This window comes from Copadichromis virginalis, linkage group LG19, assembly GCF_057382275.1.
Source record: "Copadichromis virginalis isolate Kocher_CV1m ecotype Utaka linkage group LG19, C_Virginalis_male_GT1.1, whole genome shotgun sequence".
Lineage (NCBI taxonomy): Eukaryota > Metazoa > Chordata > Actinopteri > Cichliformes > Cichlidae > Copadichromis > Copadichromis virginalis.
In genome coordinates, this window is record NC_140636.1 from 21,280,859 (window position 1) to 21,302,251 (window position 21,393).

The window sequence follows — 21,393 nt, forward strand, 5'->3', positions numbered from 1 at the left end:
ACTGTTGTTTATGTAAGATTGTATTGTCTTGTATTGTGTTGTAGGGGAGACCGGGGGCAGTTGTAATTATTTTTGACATTTCTGTCTGTAGCTTGGAGCTCTTTTAAGGTAGTGGATTCATAATGTAATGGATAGTATTTACATGTCTCTAAATAGTACAGCTATTTTCTCTGCATCACAATTACTCATTGCATGGTATGGTCTCAAAAACAAAGAGTGAAATATTACAATTCACCTCATAGTCTGGGTTAGTTGTAACATATCCTGGGGTGAAATGTAACACAATGAAATAAGGGTACTGACAAAATCTTAAAATGTAATCTTTTTTATTCAACACCTGAATGCACCTAGAACTATTTATGTAGCTGTGTGTGTGTGTGTTACGACCCCCTCTGCTAGGCGACAGGTGGGGGGGCAAACATACACAAGCCCGCTCACGAAATCAGAGTAAATAAGGGGTTTTATTGCAAACGTTAAACTGAAAACCGACGGGGCTGTTCAACAGACCACTGTGCAAATAATTAATACACAAAGAAAAGAACAGGCAAGAATAAAAGCTAAAGGTTAACTAAGGTGAGCCACTCTTCAGCCATTTATACTCCCAGGTGCAGACAATCAGCCAGTCAGTTGGTCCGGGAGTGTTGTGGGATCTCCAGGGAGCCAATCGTCCGTGTGGTCTGACACACTTCATTCTGCATAAAAGAAGGCTGGCACGGATCTCCCAGTAACCAATCACTCACGAGTCATAGCACACTTGGATTTGCATGAGAAGAAAAAAAAGCAGTCTCACTCCCTCCAAGGCCCAGGGCCGTAACAGTGTGTGAGAGAGAAAGCAGAAATCTAGCTTTTGAATCCCCCAAAAAAGACAAATTATGGAATTTCCAACTGAATATTTCATTAATTTTGGTTGGTCTTCCTTGAGCTTGGCCTCATTGGCTCAGTGGGCATTGTAACCTACAACTCTTGCACCAACTTTTGAACATAACAATGAAGCTGAAAAAATGTGGTTGATTACATTAAGAAGAACTACTTTTTTTCATGGCTTACCTTGGTGTGGTTTGCAAAGTGCTTCAGAAAGATGAGGAAATCTGTTTCTTGTACCCATCCTGATTTATTTCCATTACCAGTACTTCCTACTGGCCCATCTCTGACAAAGTGGTCTGCATATAGTATGCGTGGGAACACAAACATTGGAGGAATTGTGTTGCCAATGGCATTAACCGCATGTACAAAGGTGACCAGTGAACCTCCCTCTGCTGATGTCATTGCCCCAACTTTTTTAATATAAGTTAAAGTAATAGTGTGGTAAGTTGTAATATTTGCGTGAATGTTACAACTAGCTCAGGCTGTTGCTGTTACAACTAACCCAGACTCCTATAGCCATGAACTAGCTAACATTACAGACAACAGCTAAAACATTTGCACTAAAGACCTACACAGATTATATCCCCATAGACATACAAATAACATAATTTAAGTTTGATGAGTTCAACTGCAAAGCAGATAATGCTATTAGGAATTGAAATAGAGTAAAAATAAATTTTAAAATAAAACCCCAAACAAACACTTTTTGGCATACAAATGACTTTTTTTCTTCTTAAATTGTCTGTGTTTGCCAAAATGTGCAAATTTTTCACATGTGATAGAAGAACTGAGTTGGGCATGTACAGGATGAATCACATCATTTGAAACTAAGCCCTGATTGGAGAGATTGGAAGTGTTACAACTGACCCACATTGCAACTATCCCCAGTCTCCCCTACATAAGACTTTTATTTTATTTTTATCTTTAAGTTATTCGTTATACACTGAGGGCCATGGGAGCATTGCTATTTCAAATTCCTGTGTATGATCAGTACATATGGTCTTTGACAATAAAGCTGATTTTGACTTTGACTTGACTTTGCTGACTGCTTGCTGCACAGGGAGGAGTGGGGCGGAGCGGTGGAGGATCCTCTGGCTGGCTGGAGTGGCAGCAAATAACCATTTAACAAAATAAAAACAAAACAACAAAAATACCAGAAATTATGATATAGATTTATAATTTGCATCAATGTGTTTTCTAAATTCTATCACACACATATACGTGAAAAGTAAGCGCAAGGGCACTCGTATGGCGTTATTTTTGTAGCCCTATTCTGAACGCACGTAAATAATCTTTGCAAGTACAAATGTTGCATTTTGAGGAGAATTTTTTTGGAGCAAAGAAAATCTTAATTTGAGCGAACAAAATTAATTGCCGTGTGCAAGAAATGTATTTCAGAGTTTGCGATTATCCATATACACGCACACGCACACAATAGCAGCCCCTCTCGCTCAGTTGTTGGCATTTGCTCTTGCTCAGATCTCTGCTCTGTGTGCTGAGAGACATCTGCGAACCTGCTCTCAGTGTGTCGCTCTCGCTCTAAACATCTCTGCTCCCTGCAAGCTCAACTCTTATTATACACCATTAAAAATGTGCCACAAAAAACAACCAAGCAGACTTGGATGCAAAAATTCTGATTGGTTGTTTTGGTCTAGCTACTACTGCATTCCAGAAACACTGTCCAAAATGTAGCTAAATCCAGTGGAGTGGTTTGGTTTAAACCTGATTGAAACCCATTTTACATCATCTTTCAAGTTTACATAGTTTGCAAGTTAGCTAGTGTCAGTTATCAGGCTAATATTAATGTACAAATTTCTTTTATGTTACTTACATGTGATATCCTTAAACTAAGTAACCACAGAGGGAACTGGGGCCTGCGCCATACAAACTGGCACTACTCTCAAACAGCTTTGGCCCCCTGGTGCATAAATCCCTGCTACATTTCATTCATAATGTTGCCAATCCAAGCTCATTATGTACTAATTATTTTGTTCTTGTTTGTTTGTTTGTTTTTTGCTAATACAACCTTCATCTCCGTAATCAACCACAATTGCTGAATATTGCCACAAGGGGGTGTCTAGTTCTAGTCACCAGGGTCTGGAGCCCACATCCTGTGGGATTTAATCAACAATACCCCATGTTATAAACTGTGAATAGGGCTTTGGAGCGTGATGTCACGGGGGTGGGCGTGGAAAGGATTTTGGCCATTTTGGGGGTCTAAGTAAGGAGCGAAAGCATAGCCATGGTTCGTACTTGCTGTGTTGTCGGCTGCAATGTTCGATCTTACGACCGGCACGGGAATAAGTTTGGATTGTCTTTTTATGCTTTCCGAACCTGGAAGCAACATGAAGGAGCTCATGTATCGGATATTACCAAACGAAGGCGTCTAGCCTGGATAGCAGCCATGAGACGAGCTGATATCAAGTTCTGTTACGTCTCCAGATATCAGTTGGTGTGCTCAAGACATTTTCATTCCGGTAAGTTCTAAATATGTTCACATCACACTTTATAGCTGAATAATATCATCGTTGGTGGTCTCGGAAGTTATAGAAATTGCGATCAAACATCGAATGGAGTGACTTGATTGGTTGATGTAAAGACAATAAATGAAATGAGACAGGAAGGACACAAATTGGCGTTAATAATTTGCCCGATTATCAAGGTGTTAATTTGCATGTACTTTACAATTACGGGCATATAATATGATAACGTTATTTTAGCAGGTCAATGATAAATGTATAACATTAATTATGGTGGGGGGTGGACAATGGCTATTTCACTCGATGCACTCCAGCTGACTTACTTTGACGACGTACTCAGAGTTTGGCGGCTTGAAAATAGCCAAATCTTGCACCCAGCCATTTGTAAATTGGATGTGCGCCTCCAGTGACTTGTAATTACGAAACTGGTTCGCTGTGTAAGCGCTTACTCCATCGAGAGCATCCTGACCAACTGTATAACAGTCTGGTACGGGAACTGCTCTGCCTCGGACCGGAAGGCGTTGCAGAGGGTCGTGAAAACTGCCCAGCGCATCGCCGGAGCACCACTTCCTGCCATAAAAGACATCTACAGGAAGCGGTGTCTGAAAAGGGCTGGGAAAATCATCAAAGACCCCAGTCACCCATCACATGGACTCTTCACCCTCCTGCCCTCTGGGAGGCGCCACAGGAGCCTCCGGACTAAGACCACCAGGTACCGGAACAGCTTCTTCCCCACAGCTGTCAGACTCCTGAACTCTGCCTCCTGACATCTGACCCACGTTAAACTCATGGACTGAACATACACACACCCACAATGGACAACTGTACCCTCAAACACAATAATAACATGGACTGAACCACCACTCACAACCACTAGCACTTTATATAGCCTCTGTAGAAACTATCTACACCCTCACTTATCTTAACTGCACTACTGTATAGCTCTGTGTAAATAATCATTCTGTACATTCGATAATTTTTAATCCTACAACTGTTTACAACTTGCATAGTTCCCATTTCTGTATAGCTGTATATCCCAGATTCTGTAAAGTTATTTATTTCATATTCTGTATAGTTTTTCATATTTATATCCTGTTCATATCCTGTACATAGCTTGTACTCACTACAGCCTGTACATACTTATAGTTATAGAATATTCACAACATACTTCATACCGTGTACATTATAACATACCATAATAGACCCATTTCTGTAATATACTCACATATCTATATTATTGCTAATATATATTGTAATATATCTATATCACTAAAGCACTTCTGGATGGATGCAAACTGCATTTCGTTGCCCTGTACCTGTGCATGTGCAATGACAATAAAGTTGAATTCTATTCTATTCTAAACAAGATACGTGAAGATATTGGGGTAGGACAGTGCCGGTGTTCTGACAAAACGTCCTACCCATCAAGCTGCCCTACTTGTTGTTACTGCGCATGCGCACAATTCAAAACGGCCATGTTTCCGGTGTAAATAGTACACGCCTATTATTTCATCCTACCCCGATCTTGTGCCGATCTCGTTGCTTTCGAAAAAAGGTTTGTATTATAAGTTTTACTTCTTTATTACAGATGATAATTGTTTACCTTAAGCTGCTCACTTGAAGTCATATTCCAAGTGTTTATTTTGTGCTTTTCAACTTCTGCAAACCTTCTCAATTTATTTTAGTCCTCCTGCAGTTACTGGACACCACGCTCCGTTGTTATGGTGAATAAACGCTCCGTTGTTATGTCGAAGAAAGTACTACTGCACCACATACTTGTTAATTGCGTGATAACGTCGTGTAGTCGTTTTATTTTACTGTATAGATTCCGAAGCCATGTTGAAATTGTCCGATTTTCTCCTTAGTTATGGAGAACAAATACGAGGAACTGCTCATGTTTCTGTCTGCTGGGTCCTACCCATCGGAATACGATAAGTCCCAGAGGCAAACCCTTAGGAGATACGCCGCAAAATTCAGACTGAAGGGTCAGTATTGTAATGTAAATAAACAACTAAATGTAATTATTGGTTAAATACATGTTATAATTAATTTACATTTTTTTAAATATAGGCGGAGTGCTCTTGTTTGGAAACAGGAGAGTGATAAAAACAAAAGAAGAAGCCATGGGACTATTCCAAGAGTTTCATTCAAGTCCCATCGGTGGACACACTGGTGTACTCAAGACTCGAACTGCAATTTGTTCCAGATTTTACTGGTATGGCATGTCGGTTGACATTGGGAATTGGGTATGTATTTTTAAAGTTGTTATTTATATATAGTATGTTAATAGTGCACCAATAGAATGCATAGTTATCCTGAAGACACGTACCAGATTTCAGGATGATGTACAGTAATTAACACTGTTTCGCCACTTGATCGAGTATTTTTATAGAACATTTGCAATTTTGTTGTTTAATTAATTGCGATTGTTGGGTAATATAAAGATCGTTCAATATGTTTAAGGTCCTGGCTTGTGACCAGTGTCAAAAAATGGGAAAACCATTGGCTGCTGTGCAACCACTGCAGTGTATAAAGGTAAATATCAGTAGCATTTTAGTAGAAAATAGTAATGTTATAATGTACATTACATATTAATGTGATTCTTTTATCATTGACAGGTGTCACATGTCTGGGAGCTAATCGGAATAGATCTAACTGGACCTCTTCCAAAAACGTCTAGTGGCTTCCAGTACATTATGACTGCAACAGACTATTTTTCAAAATGGGTTGAGGCTTTTCCATTAAAAAGCAAAAGTGCTGCTGAGGTAGCTCATCAGTTGTGCTCACTCATATATAGACATGGCTGCCCAAAACGAATTTTATCCGACCAAGGAAGAGAATTTGTTAACGAGGTAAGTGTTAAGTTTACTTTTCCATACCTCTTTAGGTAAATACTTGGTCACAGTGTGCCAAGTAGCTGCCAGGCCAAAGGTTTTGTGTGGTTGTTTTTAAAAAACAATTTTCTTTTTTCTTTGAAGCTCAACTCAAGACTTTGCAGCTTAATGAAAATAGAAAGAAGTGTCACAGCAGCATATCACCCTCAGACAAATGGCCTAGACGAAAAGACAAATGACAACATAAAAAGGTATGTTTTATTTGTATGTAACATTTCATTTGCTTTTAAGACACTGTCACTATTGTGTTTTTTTTATGTCCACATGTAGAGCCCTGAGAAAATTAGTCAACAGTCAACAGAATGACTGGGATGTGTATCTGGATGCTACACTGTTTTCTTTGAGGTCCAAGGTCCACACCACAACCAAATACACACCATTCCGTTTAATGTATGGGAGAGAAGCTACATATCCTTCTGAAGTTCCTGTTGAAGTCCCAGTAAGTGTTATTAAGGAATTCTATTTATGCAACAACTATGATAATGCATAAATTAAATGTAATCTTAATTGGAAATTGTGCATATTGATATTGGCTGCAGCTTTAATCTTCTCTGCTTAACTTCTATATGCAAGATACATTTAAAAGATAAAGAAAGTGACTAGTTACTTCTTTATATTTGTATCTTTATGTAAAGTAATACATCTTGAGGAGACCGTTAAGTATAATGTGTTCACCTATGGAAGTGTATCAAGAGTAAAAATGACTATACAAAAAATGATATGAGTCTATCTTTGTGGCTTTCTGTGCTCAAAGCTTTATAATAGTATATTTACTTTTAAACATGAGTTATTATAGTTAGATTTTTCAGTTCATGTTTCACATGCATTATTTGTCTTTATGATTTTAATTGTAATTTAAAATGTGAAAATTTTAGCTGTCCTCCATCATTCTCCCTGAGGAGTCGAGTTACGGTGACTTTGTATCTTCTACAAGAGACACACAAGGGCAAGTTAAAAAAAACTGTAGAGGAAAATATGGCAAAGTCCCAAGACTTACAAAAGGAAGCCTATGCCAGACGAGTCCAGAAGAAGTACAGAAACCTTGTGTACAGCGTTGGAGATGAAGTTCTTCTCTTGAACATGAGGAAACGTGGAAGGAAGGGAGGAAGGTTTGATCCAGATTTTTCAGGACCCTACACCATTCAAGACATCGCTGGCAAATGTGTGAGATTAAAAAACACGGAAGGAGCAACTTTAAAAAATCACTACAGCATTGACCATATCAAGCCGTACAGAAGAAGCCACCATGTAAATGTCATGTGGTTGTGCCCTGTGAACTTTGGTATGCACTGGATTCTTGTGGTATGTGTCCATTTAGTTATTAATTTGTTGTGAAGCAGTTTCTTGCTGAAAGTGTTATTCTTAAATAGGTTTTCAGTGGCAAAAACTATAGTAATTTTTAATTTATTAACTTTTTCTTTAGATTGTCAACATTTCTGCACAGAGAATACTGCTCATAGACCATTCCATGGGGAATGAAGGTGTTTATGACAGGAAAATTCTGCGCAACTGGAGGTATGCATGATACTGAGGTATTATTCTTAGATAAAACATTTCTTGTTTCATTACAAACATTTTTGTTCAAATAGGAATGTTCTGAGGATGAGAGGGCATGAAGACACCATGGAGTGGCAGTTACAGACTATGCAACACAACAAGCAACAGGATTCCAGCAGTTGCGGAGTTTTGCTGTTAAAGGTAACCCTTATTCAAATGATTCCATTTATTGTTAGCTACAATTAGGACTTTACATTATAATAATGAGAAATCTCAGTTTGCAGAACACTACCTTGCTTTTGGAGAGGTCAGTGAAGTATTAACAACTACAGAAGCAGTTGTGCTGGAGCGAATGCAGATAGCTTGCACCCTACTTGAACATCGAGGTAAGTCCAGTAAAGTCCTTATCACGTTAGAGTGTGTACTTCCAATTTAAATACTGCTTTTCAAACACTTTCAGATAAGACCCTTCTTTAAGTCTAATTAAAAAAATTCAAGGGACTAATTTGCCATGAAGTATTTGTGGAACAAATTTACTATTATTTTTTAATTAATCAATAAATAATGTTTGATTAAAACCTAACCATGAATGTGTTTCAGGGAACGCTGAGGATTACTGCATTGTTTGCTCTATGTTAGATGCTGACGCTGACCGCAGCATGATTGAAATGGTAAAACAAAACAAAAGAAACACATAAGTCTTAGTATCATTACTTGCTAATCATGTTTAAAATGTTGACTAATAGTATTCACCAAACATAATATGAGCTATTTATTTTTCCTTTCCAGGTGCAGTGTGAATCTTGCCAAAGATGGGCACATTTTGCATGTGCAAAATATAAAGAGAGCAACCAAGAATATAAATGCAAAAAATGTAAGGAAAACACATAACAACTTCTAATACAGTTTTTCTCAAATGTTAAAACACAAAAGCCAATCCTGTAACCCAAATGACCAGTAGTCTAAACACATTTACTAAATGTAGCCACCATATTCCAGTACCATAAACACATGTCACATGAAGACACAATTCACAAAACACAACCCTCCGTACTCATAAATCTAAACACATTTTTCCTTGCCAAAACACATGTTGCAAAACAACTCTGCTCATATTCTCAAATGAAAGCCCATGTGATGCAAAATGCTTGCCACAGTCACCAATCTGTGAACACAGGGAACACACCTGGCGTCAGTCACTACACACAACGACTCAAAATTGAAGACACCTGTTGCTAATGATGTGACCCCACCTATGAAAGCATAGTTTGGTGAAGATGCCAAACAATCAGAATGGATGAAGGCATTCGAGCGTGCGGAAGGAGAAGAGCTGCAGGCCAAAGAGGAAGAGGGGTTGAGATCAGAGGAGGAAGAGGTGAAGGCCTAAGAAGAAGAGGAGTTCGGAGTAGAGGAGGAAGACAAGGAGGCCAACAAGAGAGAGGAGAAGGTCCAGGTGGGAGAAGAAGACAACCTCGCACCATCATAACAGATGATATGCGAGCAACAGTAATTGACCATGTCATTGTCCATGGCATGACAATGGCTGAAGCGGGACGAAGAGTACATCCAAACCTGAGTAGGTTCACCGTGGCCACCATTATCAAGGCATTTAGACAACACAACAGGTATAGTAGGCTATTGCTTTCTTTGTCACACTACAGTTTTACAGGCCTGTGAAAGTGGTCTGTTACCTTACATGTAGTTTTACATATAAATCAGTCAATTGACAACACGTTTCTTTCTTTAGAGCTGAAAGAATGCCACAGAGGTGGGAGGGTTGCCATATTCACAGCGGCACAAGAAACCCTCATTGCAGATATGGTCCGTGAGAACAACTGCATTAGACTCCGAGAGATCAGAGACAAAGTCATTGCAGATAATGTAAACTTTGAGAACATTGATGCTGTCAGCGTGTCCACAATAGACCGAGTTCTCCGGCGCCAACAGATGAGGATGAAACAGGTCTACAGGGTTCCCTTTGAGCGCAACTCTGCGCGACACATAGGACAACGTTACGAGTATGTGCAAGTACGTATACATCCATGTCCACAGTACAGTTAGTGGACATACTGTGTTGCTTAGTGGCCTACATTACTTCTGGACAATACTGTGCTACCTGATTGACCGTTCTGAACACCTGTACGCTTTTCCATGTTCACAGAGGATAATGCAGTTGGACGCGATGGCCAGACCCCATGAGTACCTCTTCCTGGATGAGGCTGGCTTCAACCTCCAGAAACGAAGGCGAAGGGGCCGTAACATCATTGGCCAGAGAGCCATCACTGAGGTTCCTGGCCAACGGGGGGGTAATATTACTCTTTGTGCAGCTATGGGTACGGAGGGGCTTGTCCACCGGCATGCTGTCCTTGGGTCTTACAACACCCAACGTCTCCTCACCTTCCTAGAGGAGCTAAAAGACATCCTCCTGGACCGTCAACAACACCATCCTAGGCTAGCACATCACATGTATGTGATCATTTGGGACAACGTCCGCTTCCACAAGACACACCAAATCAGAGAGTGGTTCACCACCAACAGTGACCACTTTTTAAACGTCTGTCTGCCACCCTACTCCCCTTTCCTGAACCCTATAGAGGAGTTCTTCTCATCATGGAGATGGAAGGTGTATGACAGACAGCCATACACAAGAGAGAACCTCGTACGGGCAATGGAGCTGGCCTGTGCTGACATCCCAGTGGAGGCCTTCCAGGGATGGATTCGCCATTCCAGGGCGTTTTTCCCGCGGTGCCTAGCAAGGGACAATATAGCCTGTGATGTGGATGAGGTGATGTGGCCCAATGCAGCTCGGCGACATGATGCCGCACAGTGACTGTGTGTAATACTGTCAAATGACCGTGTAGACAGTAAAAAAGACTTCACACCCTGATCATGTTTCCGAGAGTACTGTTGTGTGCGATAGATTCTGTTTTTGCATTGAGTTGTGTTACAGTAGTGTACGTACATGCAGGGTGTTTTTATAGATTTATAGTCTTCATGTGAAACTCACAAATCTAAATGCCTAATCCTCTGCAGGGTTCTATGACGATCCGTTACTGTACAGTTTATGAAAATATGCATTGGCAGTTATGAACCAAAGAACCTTCTCACAAATTGAGCATTGTGTTTTCAATTGTTTTGCTGTAGTGTGTAATGCTGTGTATAGTGTTTACAGTTTTGACAGCTTCGAGCTGCTCTCTTGGTGTGGGAGTTTGAGTTTTGCAGTGGGAAGGTGTGGTTGTGTTTATGTAGCTTTAGAGAAGGGTGTTGTGTTTGGACATTGGGGGACCTGGTGGTAACGTTTGTGACATGTGTTTTAGCATTTGAGTAAAACTGTAAAAACAGCTGTCTTTCCCCCTCCATGTCTCTTTGCATTCTTTGTCAACATTAGATGATTGTGTGCAGGAAGCATGTTTTGATAGTGTGATTTGGCCATCTGAACATGCTACCTAAATAAAACTATGCAGGAAGCATGTTTTGATAGTGTGATTTGGCCATCTGAACATGCTACCCAAATAAAACCATGCAGGAAGCATGTTTTAATAGTGTGATTTGGCCATCTGAACATGCTACCCAAATAAAACTATGCAGGAAGCATGTTTTAATAGTGTGATTTGGCCATCTGAACATGCTACCTAAATAAAACTATGCAGGAAGCATGTTTTAATAGTGTGATTTGGCCATCTGAACATGCTACCTAAATAAAACTATGCAGGAAGCATGTTTTGCTAGTGTGATTTGGCCATCTGAACATGCTACCCAAATAAAACCATGCAGGAAGCATGTTTTAATAGTGTGATTTGGCCATCTGAACATGCTACCCAAATAAAACTATGCAGGAAGCATGTTTTAATAGTGTGATTTGGCCATCTGAACATGCTACCCAAATAAAACCATGCAGGAAGCATGTTTTAATAGTGTGATTTGGCCATCTGAACATGCTACCCAAATAAAACTATGCAGGAAGCATGTTTTAATAGTGTGATTTGGCCATCTGAACATGCTACCTAAATAAAACTATGCAGGAAGCATGTTTTGATAGTGTGATTTGGCCATCTGAACATGCTACCCAAATAAAACCATGCAGGAAGCATGTTTTAATAGTGTGATTTGGCCATCTGAACATGCTACCCAAATAAAACTATGCAGGAAGCATGTTTTAATAGTGTGATTTGGCCATCTGAACATGCTACCCAAATAAAACTATGCAGGAAGCATGTTTTAATAGTGTGATTTGGCCATCTGAACATGCTACCCAAATAAAACTATGCAGGAAGCATGTTTTAATAGTGTGATTTGGCCATCTGAACATGCTACCTAAATAAAACTATGCAGGAAGCATGTTTTGATAGTGTGATTTGGCCATCTGAACATGCTACCTAAATAAATCCCAGCAGGAAGCATGTTCTTAACGTCCTAGCGAAATAACTCAAAGTTTTTAAGTGTGAATTGGCCATCTGAACGTCCTACCTATACGACGGAGCCATTAACTACGTAAGGTAGCATATTCTGATAAGGTAGCACGGATTGATAGACAAGACCATAAATTTACGCTACGGTAGGATGTTTTGACAAGGTAGGACGTTTTGTCAGAACACCGGCAAGTCGTCTGGGTCTTTACTCCACTGCCGTATTTCATATGGGTCCAGATTTGCGATGCACTCTATTTTTTTCAAGTACCGCTGCTTCGCCTCTGGACGCAATCGGTCTCTATACCGTCCGTTTTCTTTTGAGCTGCTTTTAAGCATGTTTCTTGTCGTCGTCGTTCCAACACAGTGTATTTGTTTTGATTCGTAGACCCCGAAAATGGAGCTGCGCTCCCACAATGCATTGCGGCGTGACGTCAACTCCAAAGCCCTATCCTTACCTGATTGTTCATTTATCTCATAATAAACACATTATCTAAACAAAGCGCCCCTTCCCATTGTGACTAAACCAAAACATCATGACATGTAACCTTAAACCTTAATTTGGTTTCTTTACAGTTTTTGCCCGTTGCTTGAACACTATAAACCCATGCTTAGACTAAAGTAACACAACGTGAAGCTGTTGTTACCATACCTCAAACACATGTACCCCTACCTTAAACAAAAGCGCTGCTTTGCACCCCAGTACCAATTATGCAACACACCTACTCCCTCATGCAACACACATGGTCCTGCATGCTACACTCTATTTCATACATAAGACACTTCGCTCACAAAATGAAATCTCAGGGTGCCATTCGGAAAACACATGTATCCAAAATACAAAACACATCGGGTAATTGCAACCACTCAAATACACACCTGAAGGCACCTACTTGCAAAACCGAACACCAATTAGCCAACTACAAAAAGCCCTCAGCGTAGCCATTCCAAGAACTTTGCAAGCATGGATGGAGGGAGAGCAAGAGGATATTTACCCCGGTGCCTAGCGGGAGAGGACATTGCTTGCGATGTTGATGAGGTCCTGTGGCCAGACCCCAACAGACGGCGGGATCCATGAGCCCACTTATGCACAATTGTCATGGTTTTTTGTGTTTACAGTATAGTGTTTTTTCTATTGCAGTACTATTGTGTTGTTGTTGTTTTATTTGCTGTACCTGTATTCATGGTACTGCAATGTACAGTATTGAGTAGGTCTATTTGCGTTTATGGTTGTTTGGAAATGTGTCTCCTGTAAATGTGCCTTCTGAATAAACAATGGGAATCAAGGACTGCAGTGTTTTATGTACAGCAGACTAGTGTGTTCCCCCTGATCTGTGAGTGTTTGCATATGGTGCAGGTATGTGTCATTTTGTCAACAGAGTTACATTTTGACAAAGGAATGTTAGGTTTTGACAGCAGAGTTTAGGTTTTGGGAGTAGAGTTCCAATTTGGCACAGATGTGAATAGTATATTTCCCAGTGTTGTGTCATGTGTACTTGTGTGTACAGTTTTGGCACAGCGAGCGGGGTTTTGCAAAATGTGTTCAAGCAGTGGGCAAAAACTGTAATATAGGGAAAGATGCAACAACCACAACTTTTTAAAAAAGAATTTCTGAAAAGTCAGTGATTTATTTTATGTAGAATATTTTTACTTTAAATTCAAATTATTTCTTTTTGCATTTCAAAATTACCTTTCGGTTCACCTTCCATCTGATCATCTTTTTGATTTGTAGCTGGATTTTGGTGAAATTCTGTTGCTTCAAAATCATCTCTGCATATCTCAGCAGCACTGACGAGGCTTATAAAAAAACAAAATGCAAGTCAGGGTGTCTTTCAAATATACCTGAAAACTGTCAAGTCATTTTATTTAAAGGTACATTTAAAAACAATCAATGTCAATATCATAGTGTGAATTTACCTGATTCAAAAAATGAATTTTAACTACAAATGTGTTAACATTGATAACTTTATAGTCCAGAACTGTTTTTTTTTGTTCTTTCTGTTATTATTAATATTACTATTCACAAAAAAAACCAAAACACAACTTTTATGTTTTCATTGTTCGATGTGTTTTGTTTTGTCTTAAACCAAATTGCCTATGTTTTGTGAGCTTCTATTTATTTTGTCTATTGATTGTGCTTTTCTCCAATTAAATGAATTACTAGATTAGCTTTGTGTGAAGTTGTAATTTGCAATCTTTCTTTTTGTTCTGTTTTATTTTGTTTTATTTTTTTGGTGTGTTTTTCAATGTAAGGTATTGCTCTATTGCCATTTGTTATATAAATGTTCAATTGAATTGCCTCAAAAACAAAGGTATTATATTTGCTACATTTTGTTACATTAATAAATTTTGTAATCAAGTTGAAAGTGATCACAGTTAAGAAAGAGGAAAAATTTGCATCAAGTTAGAAAGACTGTCTGACAATGGTGAGAATGTCATAACCTTTTATAACAGCTGTTGCCCATTATTTGTCATGAATGTGTTTCATTCATGTGGCTCTAAAAACAGGAAACCTCCAAAATTTCTGCTTTTGTATTTTATTTCTGCTTCTGTTTTGCTAAACTTTTTATATAGCAACACCTGACTTCTACTTAATCTGTTAATTGAAGCGGAAGCAGTAAAAGTGTATTTACATTTTCATTTTTTTGAGCTCTATTATAGGACTACAATCCTTACTGACCAGGATTTCTACAGAGCAGCATAACTCATTCAGAGACAGATAACCCCTCAAATTAAAAGAAAGAAAAAAAAAAACAACCCATAACTTTTTATATTTAAGAAGTTTAGATATTAAAGTCACTGTCCACAGCAGCCCAGCAGTGGTTGATTGTGATAAGCACACGTTAAGCAGGATCCACCCATCCATGAATGAACCAATCTACAGTAGCTGTCATAGGGAGAACGGCGGGGTACATCCTGGATAGGTCGCCAGCCACTGGCTTCCTGCATCTTGAGTTAATAAATAATTAAATCAGATAGGCAGTTTAATAATCATATCAATCAAGTGGATTTTACTTGCCCTGCAGTCTGGCATTTCTTCCAGCTTCCATGATGACACGAACTCAGGAAATCAGAAAGTAATATCACTTGATTCTCTCACCTGCACTCTACATGCTTCCCTTTTTTCTTTTCATTCGTTTTTGTCACAGTACTTTTCTTTAGCATTTAGCAATAATGTTAAAGCTATAGAATGGGAAGCTAGCATCAACTTAGTTACGTTATTACATGACAGGAAATCTCAAAGGGAAAATGACTGAAAATATGCACAGACTGATTCTCCTGGAACACAATCTGTTATTCACTTAAAATACAACATCTGTACTTGAGGGGGAAAAAAGAGCTTTGCGATAACTTGAAAAGGGAGTAAGATGAAAGTGAGAACAAATAATTTAAAAAGTATTAATTGCTTTACAAGTAATGTTTGACAAAATGGAAATTTAGCTATTCTTTTCAACATTTTCAACAGTTGATCTGTATATGATGTGTTCTCAAAGTTATCTGGTTATTTCATATTTCATGCCTTTGAAAAGAAACTGAATGCTAATTTTGTGATATAATCAGTGTTGGGTAAGTTACTTTAAAATAGTAACTTAGTTACATTACTAGTTACTTCTCTTAAAAGTAACTCAGTTACTTCAAGTTACTTGTTACTTTCAAAGTAACTAGTTACTAGGGAAAGTAACTTTGGTTTTACTCAGAATTCTCTTGTTAATGTGTTTCTTCCATAACTTTGCCAGTCTTCTAGCTTGCTTACTTGCCACAAGTGCACTGTGCCACCTACCAATAGAAAGGAAAAGATAATGTGCATATTTCCACGAGAGAAATCCCACGCCTGGACCGTCATTGACTGCTGCCATGATTCTAGCCTACGTCACAGCGTCATGTGCGCCTTTTACATCCAACACAAAAACTGCAGTCGTGGTGCTTTCGATTGTACTCAGAACTCAGAAATTCTGCCTTCTGAATAGGAAGATGTAGGCAACACCAGACTGCAGATGAGCTGCATACAGGGCTGGACTGGGACAGAAAATCGGCCCAGGCATTTTGACTAGAGACTGGCCCACCATTATAGGAAAAATCATAAAGCCTTTGAATGAAAATAAACACTGTTGTGACAGTGATGTACACTGTTTTGATGGTATATATGCATCAATCTATCAATCGTTTGTTGTAAGATTCAGATAATAATTTTTTTTAAAAGCTAGACATTTTAAATGAGAATAAGAAAGAAAAGTATATCTTTGTGTCCCCCTTTCCCTGTTAATGCCCTAGATGGCCCCCTGGCAACACTTTGCTAGACCCGACCCTGCACAGTTACCAGCTGTCAGCTACCTAAAAAGGATCCTGGTGTTATTTGTCTCTCAGAAACAGTTCCCTTTCCTTCAACTCATTCATGTCACCTAAAAGGTAAACCTGTTTCTCCATCACCTGTTCAGCTCTGATGATCCAGTAAGGACATCTCCTGGTTTCATCTTCATGTTTCCCTCTCACCAGATATCCAAACTGATATCATGACCAGCAGCTTTTTTGCAGCTGTGGCTCCAGCAAACATCAGCTGATACTAGAAATTAATATTAAATAAATTCTAACAATAGCTGATCAAGCTTAAACGTGCTGCTGTTGTTTAGCGCGACATCCGCTGGTTTCCTCTTTTGGCGCAAAGTGGGCGATAAACAAACAAGAGAGCCGATCAGCTGATCATTGATCAGTTTTCATGATTGAAGTAGAAACAGGAGAGGGAGGGGGAGAATGAAAGAAGAAGAGGCAGCTGTGCAGCGTAAAGACCAGTGTTGACAACTTAGCGACTTTGTCGCTATATTTAGCGAGTTTTCAGACCCCTTAGCGACTTTTTTTCTAAAGAAAGTCGCTAAAAAAAGACGTGAAAGCGCGTATCGCTTTTACTCTCAACAAGCAGCAGGTGCTGTAACGCAGTCAGTTCTTCTTTTACTCTTATGCTGTTTTGTGGATCACAAGGTTTAAAACTACTTATAAACACACACACACACAAAGTAACTCCACCAGAGTGCCTGTTTCGGGTCACTTTTGCCGGTCCAAGCCCGGGTAAAGGAGCAGGGTTGGAATTGTGACATTAAAAAAAACAATAATTGCTAAAAGAAATTTAATTTCTAGTTCTAAATAAACTCTAAATGCATTTAGGACGTTTTTTACTCACTTTATGTCTCTTCCATGATGTTATTTCTCTCTCCAACAGCATAGGTTACAATTAGATTAGCATGATCAATTATGCAAATTAGGCGATGACGTCATTTAGCGACTTCTAGCGACTTTTAGGACAGCCAATAGCGATTTTCCTTACTGAGGAGTTGGCAACACTGGTAAAGACACAGAATAACTCCAGCTTTGTGCCTTTTTCATTGTAGCTGAATTACGGGACAAACTGTTCCTTTTCACCTCAATAAGAAACGCGTAATATTTTCTCTGAATACCAGACGGGACGGTTGGCAACTCTAATAACTTATGAACAAAATAAAGTTCAACATCATTAACTTCATAGCACCCACCCAGCTGTATAGAAACTCCGTCATGCTAGCTAGCACGCAGTACGGAAAAGGTCAGAATAACGAAAATAAACTCCACCTAAACTTGGTTTATATCTGACCCAGAGAGACTGCAGGTCATAACTTCTTACCTGAAGTTCAGTTCACACTTGGACCGGCGGCCGCCTCGGGTCTCTTTTCCTTCTGCGTCACTTTTCCTTCATCCACCTGCTGGCCTCCACCACTTGCTAATGTTACTGAATCTGTGGAAGCTCCGCGATAGCCACCACACGAAGTAACGAGTAACGACCCTATCTAAATCCCAGTAACGACTAACGCGTTCCTGATATTGGCATAATAGCTAGTTACCGTGCTCGTTACCACAATAATAACGTAGTTACTGTAACGCGTTACTTAATAACGCGTTAGTCCCAACACTGGATATAATGCTGCATGAGAATATATTTAAAGCTGTAAAAAGTGCTAGTTTAGATTAATAGAGCACCTATGCCTATAGCAGGAAAGCCTGTGGCATTCGTGCTCACTCATAGGTCAAGGTTTTTCTATTTTTTTGCAATGCATTCTATTGACTTTCCATGCAAGTTTAATCTTTTTTTTACTGTACTTAAATCTTTTGAAGCATTTTGAATTGCCCTGTGTCTGAAAGGTGCCAAAACCTTGCATTGCCTAGTTTAACTCCACTGACTTTACACATCAGACTCTTGTGAATTGTTATTACCAATGTGAAAAAAGCTTTTTGCAGTTCCAGTGCAGCTGTGCTAAATCTCATATCCAAGGACCATGCCTTTTCCCTGGAACTTTTAGTAAAATGGTTATCAAGGCTATCTTTATCACTCTCTTTATTTTTATCTTTATATGTCTTTAACTTCTAGTCAATGACAGCCTTAATTTAAGCAAAAGCTTTTTTAAAAAATATAAAAAAAAAATACGACATAAGAAAGACAACTTTGTGCACCACTAAAAACAAGACAGACAATCTTAGACTTTAGTTTTAAATCAATGGGTTGTTTTCATTTGGTCAAGATCACATTTTTGTGTCAGAGAAATCAGAGAAAAGATGCTGCAGTGAGCTCTAGCAGTTCTGCTGAATGGGTTTTATTTGGACAGCTGGCGTCCCATTTCTTCCTGTTTCTAGCTAAGCTTTAATAGCTTCCTGTACGTAGTCTTCATAAAGAGAACTCTTGACAAGACATCCAAATTTAAATGAATATATTCACTTTTAAATGACACTGTGCTAAAATTCCTTTTCAGGATACAATGATTGGAGGGAATTCTGTGGATTGCAGCACATTAAGACATTGGATGATTTGTCACTGGCCGTGGGAGACTCCAGGGTTGCTAAGAGAATACTTGACATATACAAACATCCCGACAACATCGATGTATATCCAGGAGGACTTGTTGAAAGGCTTTTGCCTGGCTCAAGAACTGGTCCTCTCTTTGCTTGCCTGATTGAAAGGCAGATGAAAGTGCTCCGTGATGGTGACAGGTAAATAAGATTTGTCTAGGTTGAACAGTCAAATGAAATCAAGGCTTCAGTGAAACTTGTGTATTTTTCATTTTCAGGTTTTGGTGGGAAGCTGATGGTGTGTTTACCCAGCAACAGAAGGAGGAACTTTTAAAATTTTCTCTATCCCATCTAATCTGTGATAATAGCGACATAGGGATGTTCCTCTTGATCCTTTCAGATTGGGGAAGTATCCATCTCATTATGTCTCCTGTGATCAGATACCCTCAATGAATTTGGAAGCTTGGAAAGACGAAATGGGCGAAGGTCAGCCTGTGAAATTTTTGGCGAATCTTTCGCCTATTATTTAAAAAATCATTGCCTTAAATTGGTTTCCTTTTTTCTGCCACATATTAACGAGAAAATTTTACCCAATTCCAGACTTAAAACGGTGTGGCCTTCCTAAACAGATCAACAATGGAGATTATATCTTGTCCTCTACATCTCGAAAACTGGTTGCTCTATACTCTTGTTACCATGGTTTCACATTAAAGGGTGCCGCTGTCATAGTTTGCATGGGCAATCGATGGTGTATGTCATGGTCCTGGGTCGGTGACCCAGTGCTTTTAGTTTGTTATCATTTTCTAGATGATGATTGTTTAAGTTCTGTGTTATTTTCGATCTGCCTCTGAGTCTGCGTCTGTACCTGTCTGTCTATGGTGTCTCCCCATCTGTTTGTGAATCTGTCTGTTTAGTTCAATGTCTTGTCTGGTTCCATGTATCTGAGTTTCCTGTTTTATTGTGAAGGTCCGTGTCGTATGTGAGTGTGATCAGTTTACGTTTCCCCTGTCCCGTCAGCCCAGATTCCTCCCAGCTGTGTTGCCCTCCTGTCTCTCATCCCCTGATTACTGGTGTGTGTATTTAAGCCCTGTGTGTTCTCCTGCCTGTTGCCGGTTCGTCTGTGTAACGCCGTGTCAGTCTGTTACCCTGTGTTCCACGGTGTCCTGTTCATCGTCTGCGTCTCTCTGCTTCTCATCCCGTTGTCATATGCTCCCAGGTCTGTTATTTTTAGTTCTCCCAGTTTAGGTGTCTTTAGTTATTTGTTATGCCCCACTGTTTGTTTGCCACTACACCTCTGTAAATAAAACCACCGGTATCTCATCCACTGCCTGCATCTTGGGTCCTTCTTCCAACTCCACACGGCTCGCCTCGGCAGCCGTGACAGTACGAACCGGCCAAATATGGACCCAGCGGCATTCGCACCTTCCAAGGAGCTTCGGGAGGAATTAACCGATTCAGTTTCCAGATGGACTAATCTGTGGCTAGAGCATGAGGGGGAGGAATTTCGTCATGCTCTGGAGGCCCGAATACAGCGGCTAGTTTCCAATCACCCCTGGCTGCTGGATTCACTTCACCCACTCCTACAGGACTTCATCCTCAACACGCTTCATCTTCACCCTCCAACTGCGACAGCTGACCTGCCTGGCTTACCGGAAGATTCTCTCCCCAGTCCACCAGAGGACTCTCAGCTGGACACAATGCCGCCCGATCAGTCGGCTTCCCCCTCCTTCCGGGCAAAACGGCGGTCACGCCGCCGTCATCCTTCGCTTGCCAAACCAGCTCTCGGGGTCAGTGAGAGTGACGGTTTCATGTACATGCGGCCCCCCAGTGGCCAGCTCACACCAGCCCAGGCTTTTTACAAAGCACTGGGAATCATCCTCATTCCACCCAGCCCATCCACCTCACAGCAGGGGCAGCCACTTCAGAGCTGCCTCATATCACCGTCCGCTTCCCCGGCCGCTCTCGCCCCTTCTCCCAGGCGGAAGCGACGTCCGCATGGCCGTCAGTTACCGGCGGATTCCGTGAGTCAGGAGCGCAGTGTTTTTTCTGCTCCATCTGAGCGTGCATTCATGAACACTCTGTCAGTTATTCCTGAATCTAGTAATTCAATACCAGTCAACTCAGGGTTATTCAAATTTGAAAAGAGTAATCCGGAAACGGTTAATTCTTTGTCTGATACTCCAAGGTCCGTTAACACTCGCTCTGAGGATCTAGAGGACTGCTTTCATTCTGCCTCTTCCGAGTCCTGTGTTATGCCAACCCGGACTTTCAAACTGAAATCTGGAAATAAGAAAGACTATCGGCCAGAAGCTCAGTTAGCCGCCCGGCCAGAAGCTCAGTTAGCCGCCCGGCCAGAAGCTCAGTTAGCCGCCCGGCCAGAAGCTCAGTTAGCCGCCCGGCCAGAAGCTCAGTCGCCACCTCCACCACCGTTGTCATCACAACCAT

The 21,393-nt window shown here is 40.2% G+C and overlaps 1 protein-coding gene and 1 long non-coding RNA gene across 2 annotated transcripts; both read left to right on the top strand.

The window, feature by feature from the left end:
• Positions 1–7,840: 7,840 nt before the first annotated feature.
• LOC146685997 (uncharacterized) lies at positions 7,841–9,378 on the top strand. Its single transcript, XR_014916859.1, has 4 exons — positions 7,841–7,936; positions 8,013–8,121; positions 8,336–8,406; positions 8,525–9,378. It is a non-coding gene; the product is annotated as an uncharacterized LOC146685997 (long non-coding RNA).
• Positions 9,379–9,512: 134 nt separating this feature from the next.
• On the top strand, positions 9,513–11,203 carry LOC146685998 (uncharacterized). The gene is made up of 2 exons (XM_085442150.1): positions 9,513–9,763; positions 9,897–11,203. The coding sequence occupies exons 1-2, from the start codon at positions 9,554–9,556 to the stop codon at positions 10,563–10,565; spliced, it is 879 nt and encodes a 292-aa protein (XP_085298276.1). The 5' UTR covers positions 9,513–9,553; the 3' UTR covers positions 10,566–11,203.
• The last annotated feature ends 10,190 nt before the right edge of the window (positions 11,204–21,393 follow it).

What these genes read in the sequence shown, in the direction of transcription:
- LOC146685998 (XM_085442150.1), top strand. Translation starts at nt 9,554, where the DNA reads ATGGTCCGTGAGAACAACTGCATTAGACTCCGAGAGATCAGAGACAAA. An exon ending in AACGTTACGAGTATGTGCAA is followed by an intron (nt 9,764 to 9,896) that starts GTACGTATACAT and finishes CCATGTTCACAG; the next exon opens with AGGATAATGCAGTTGGACGC.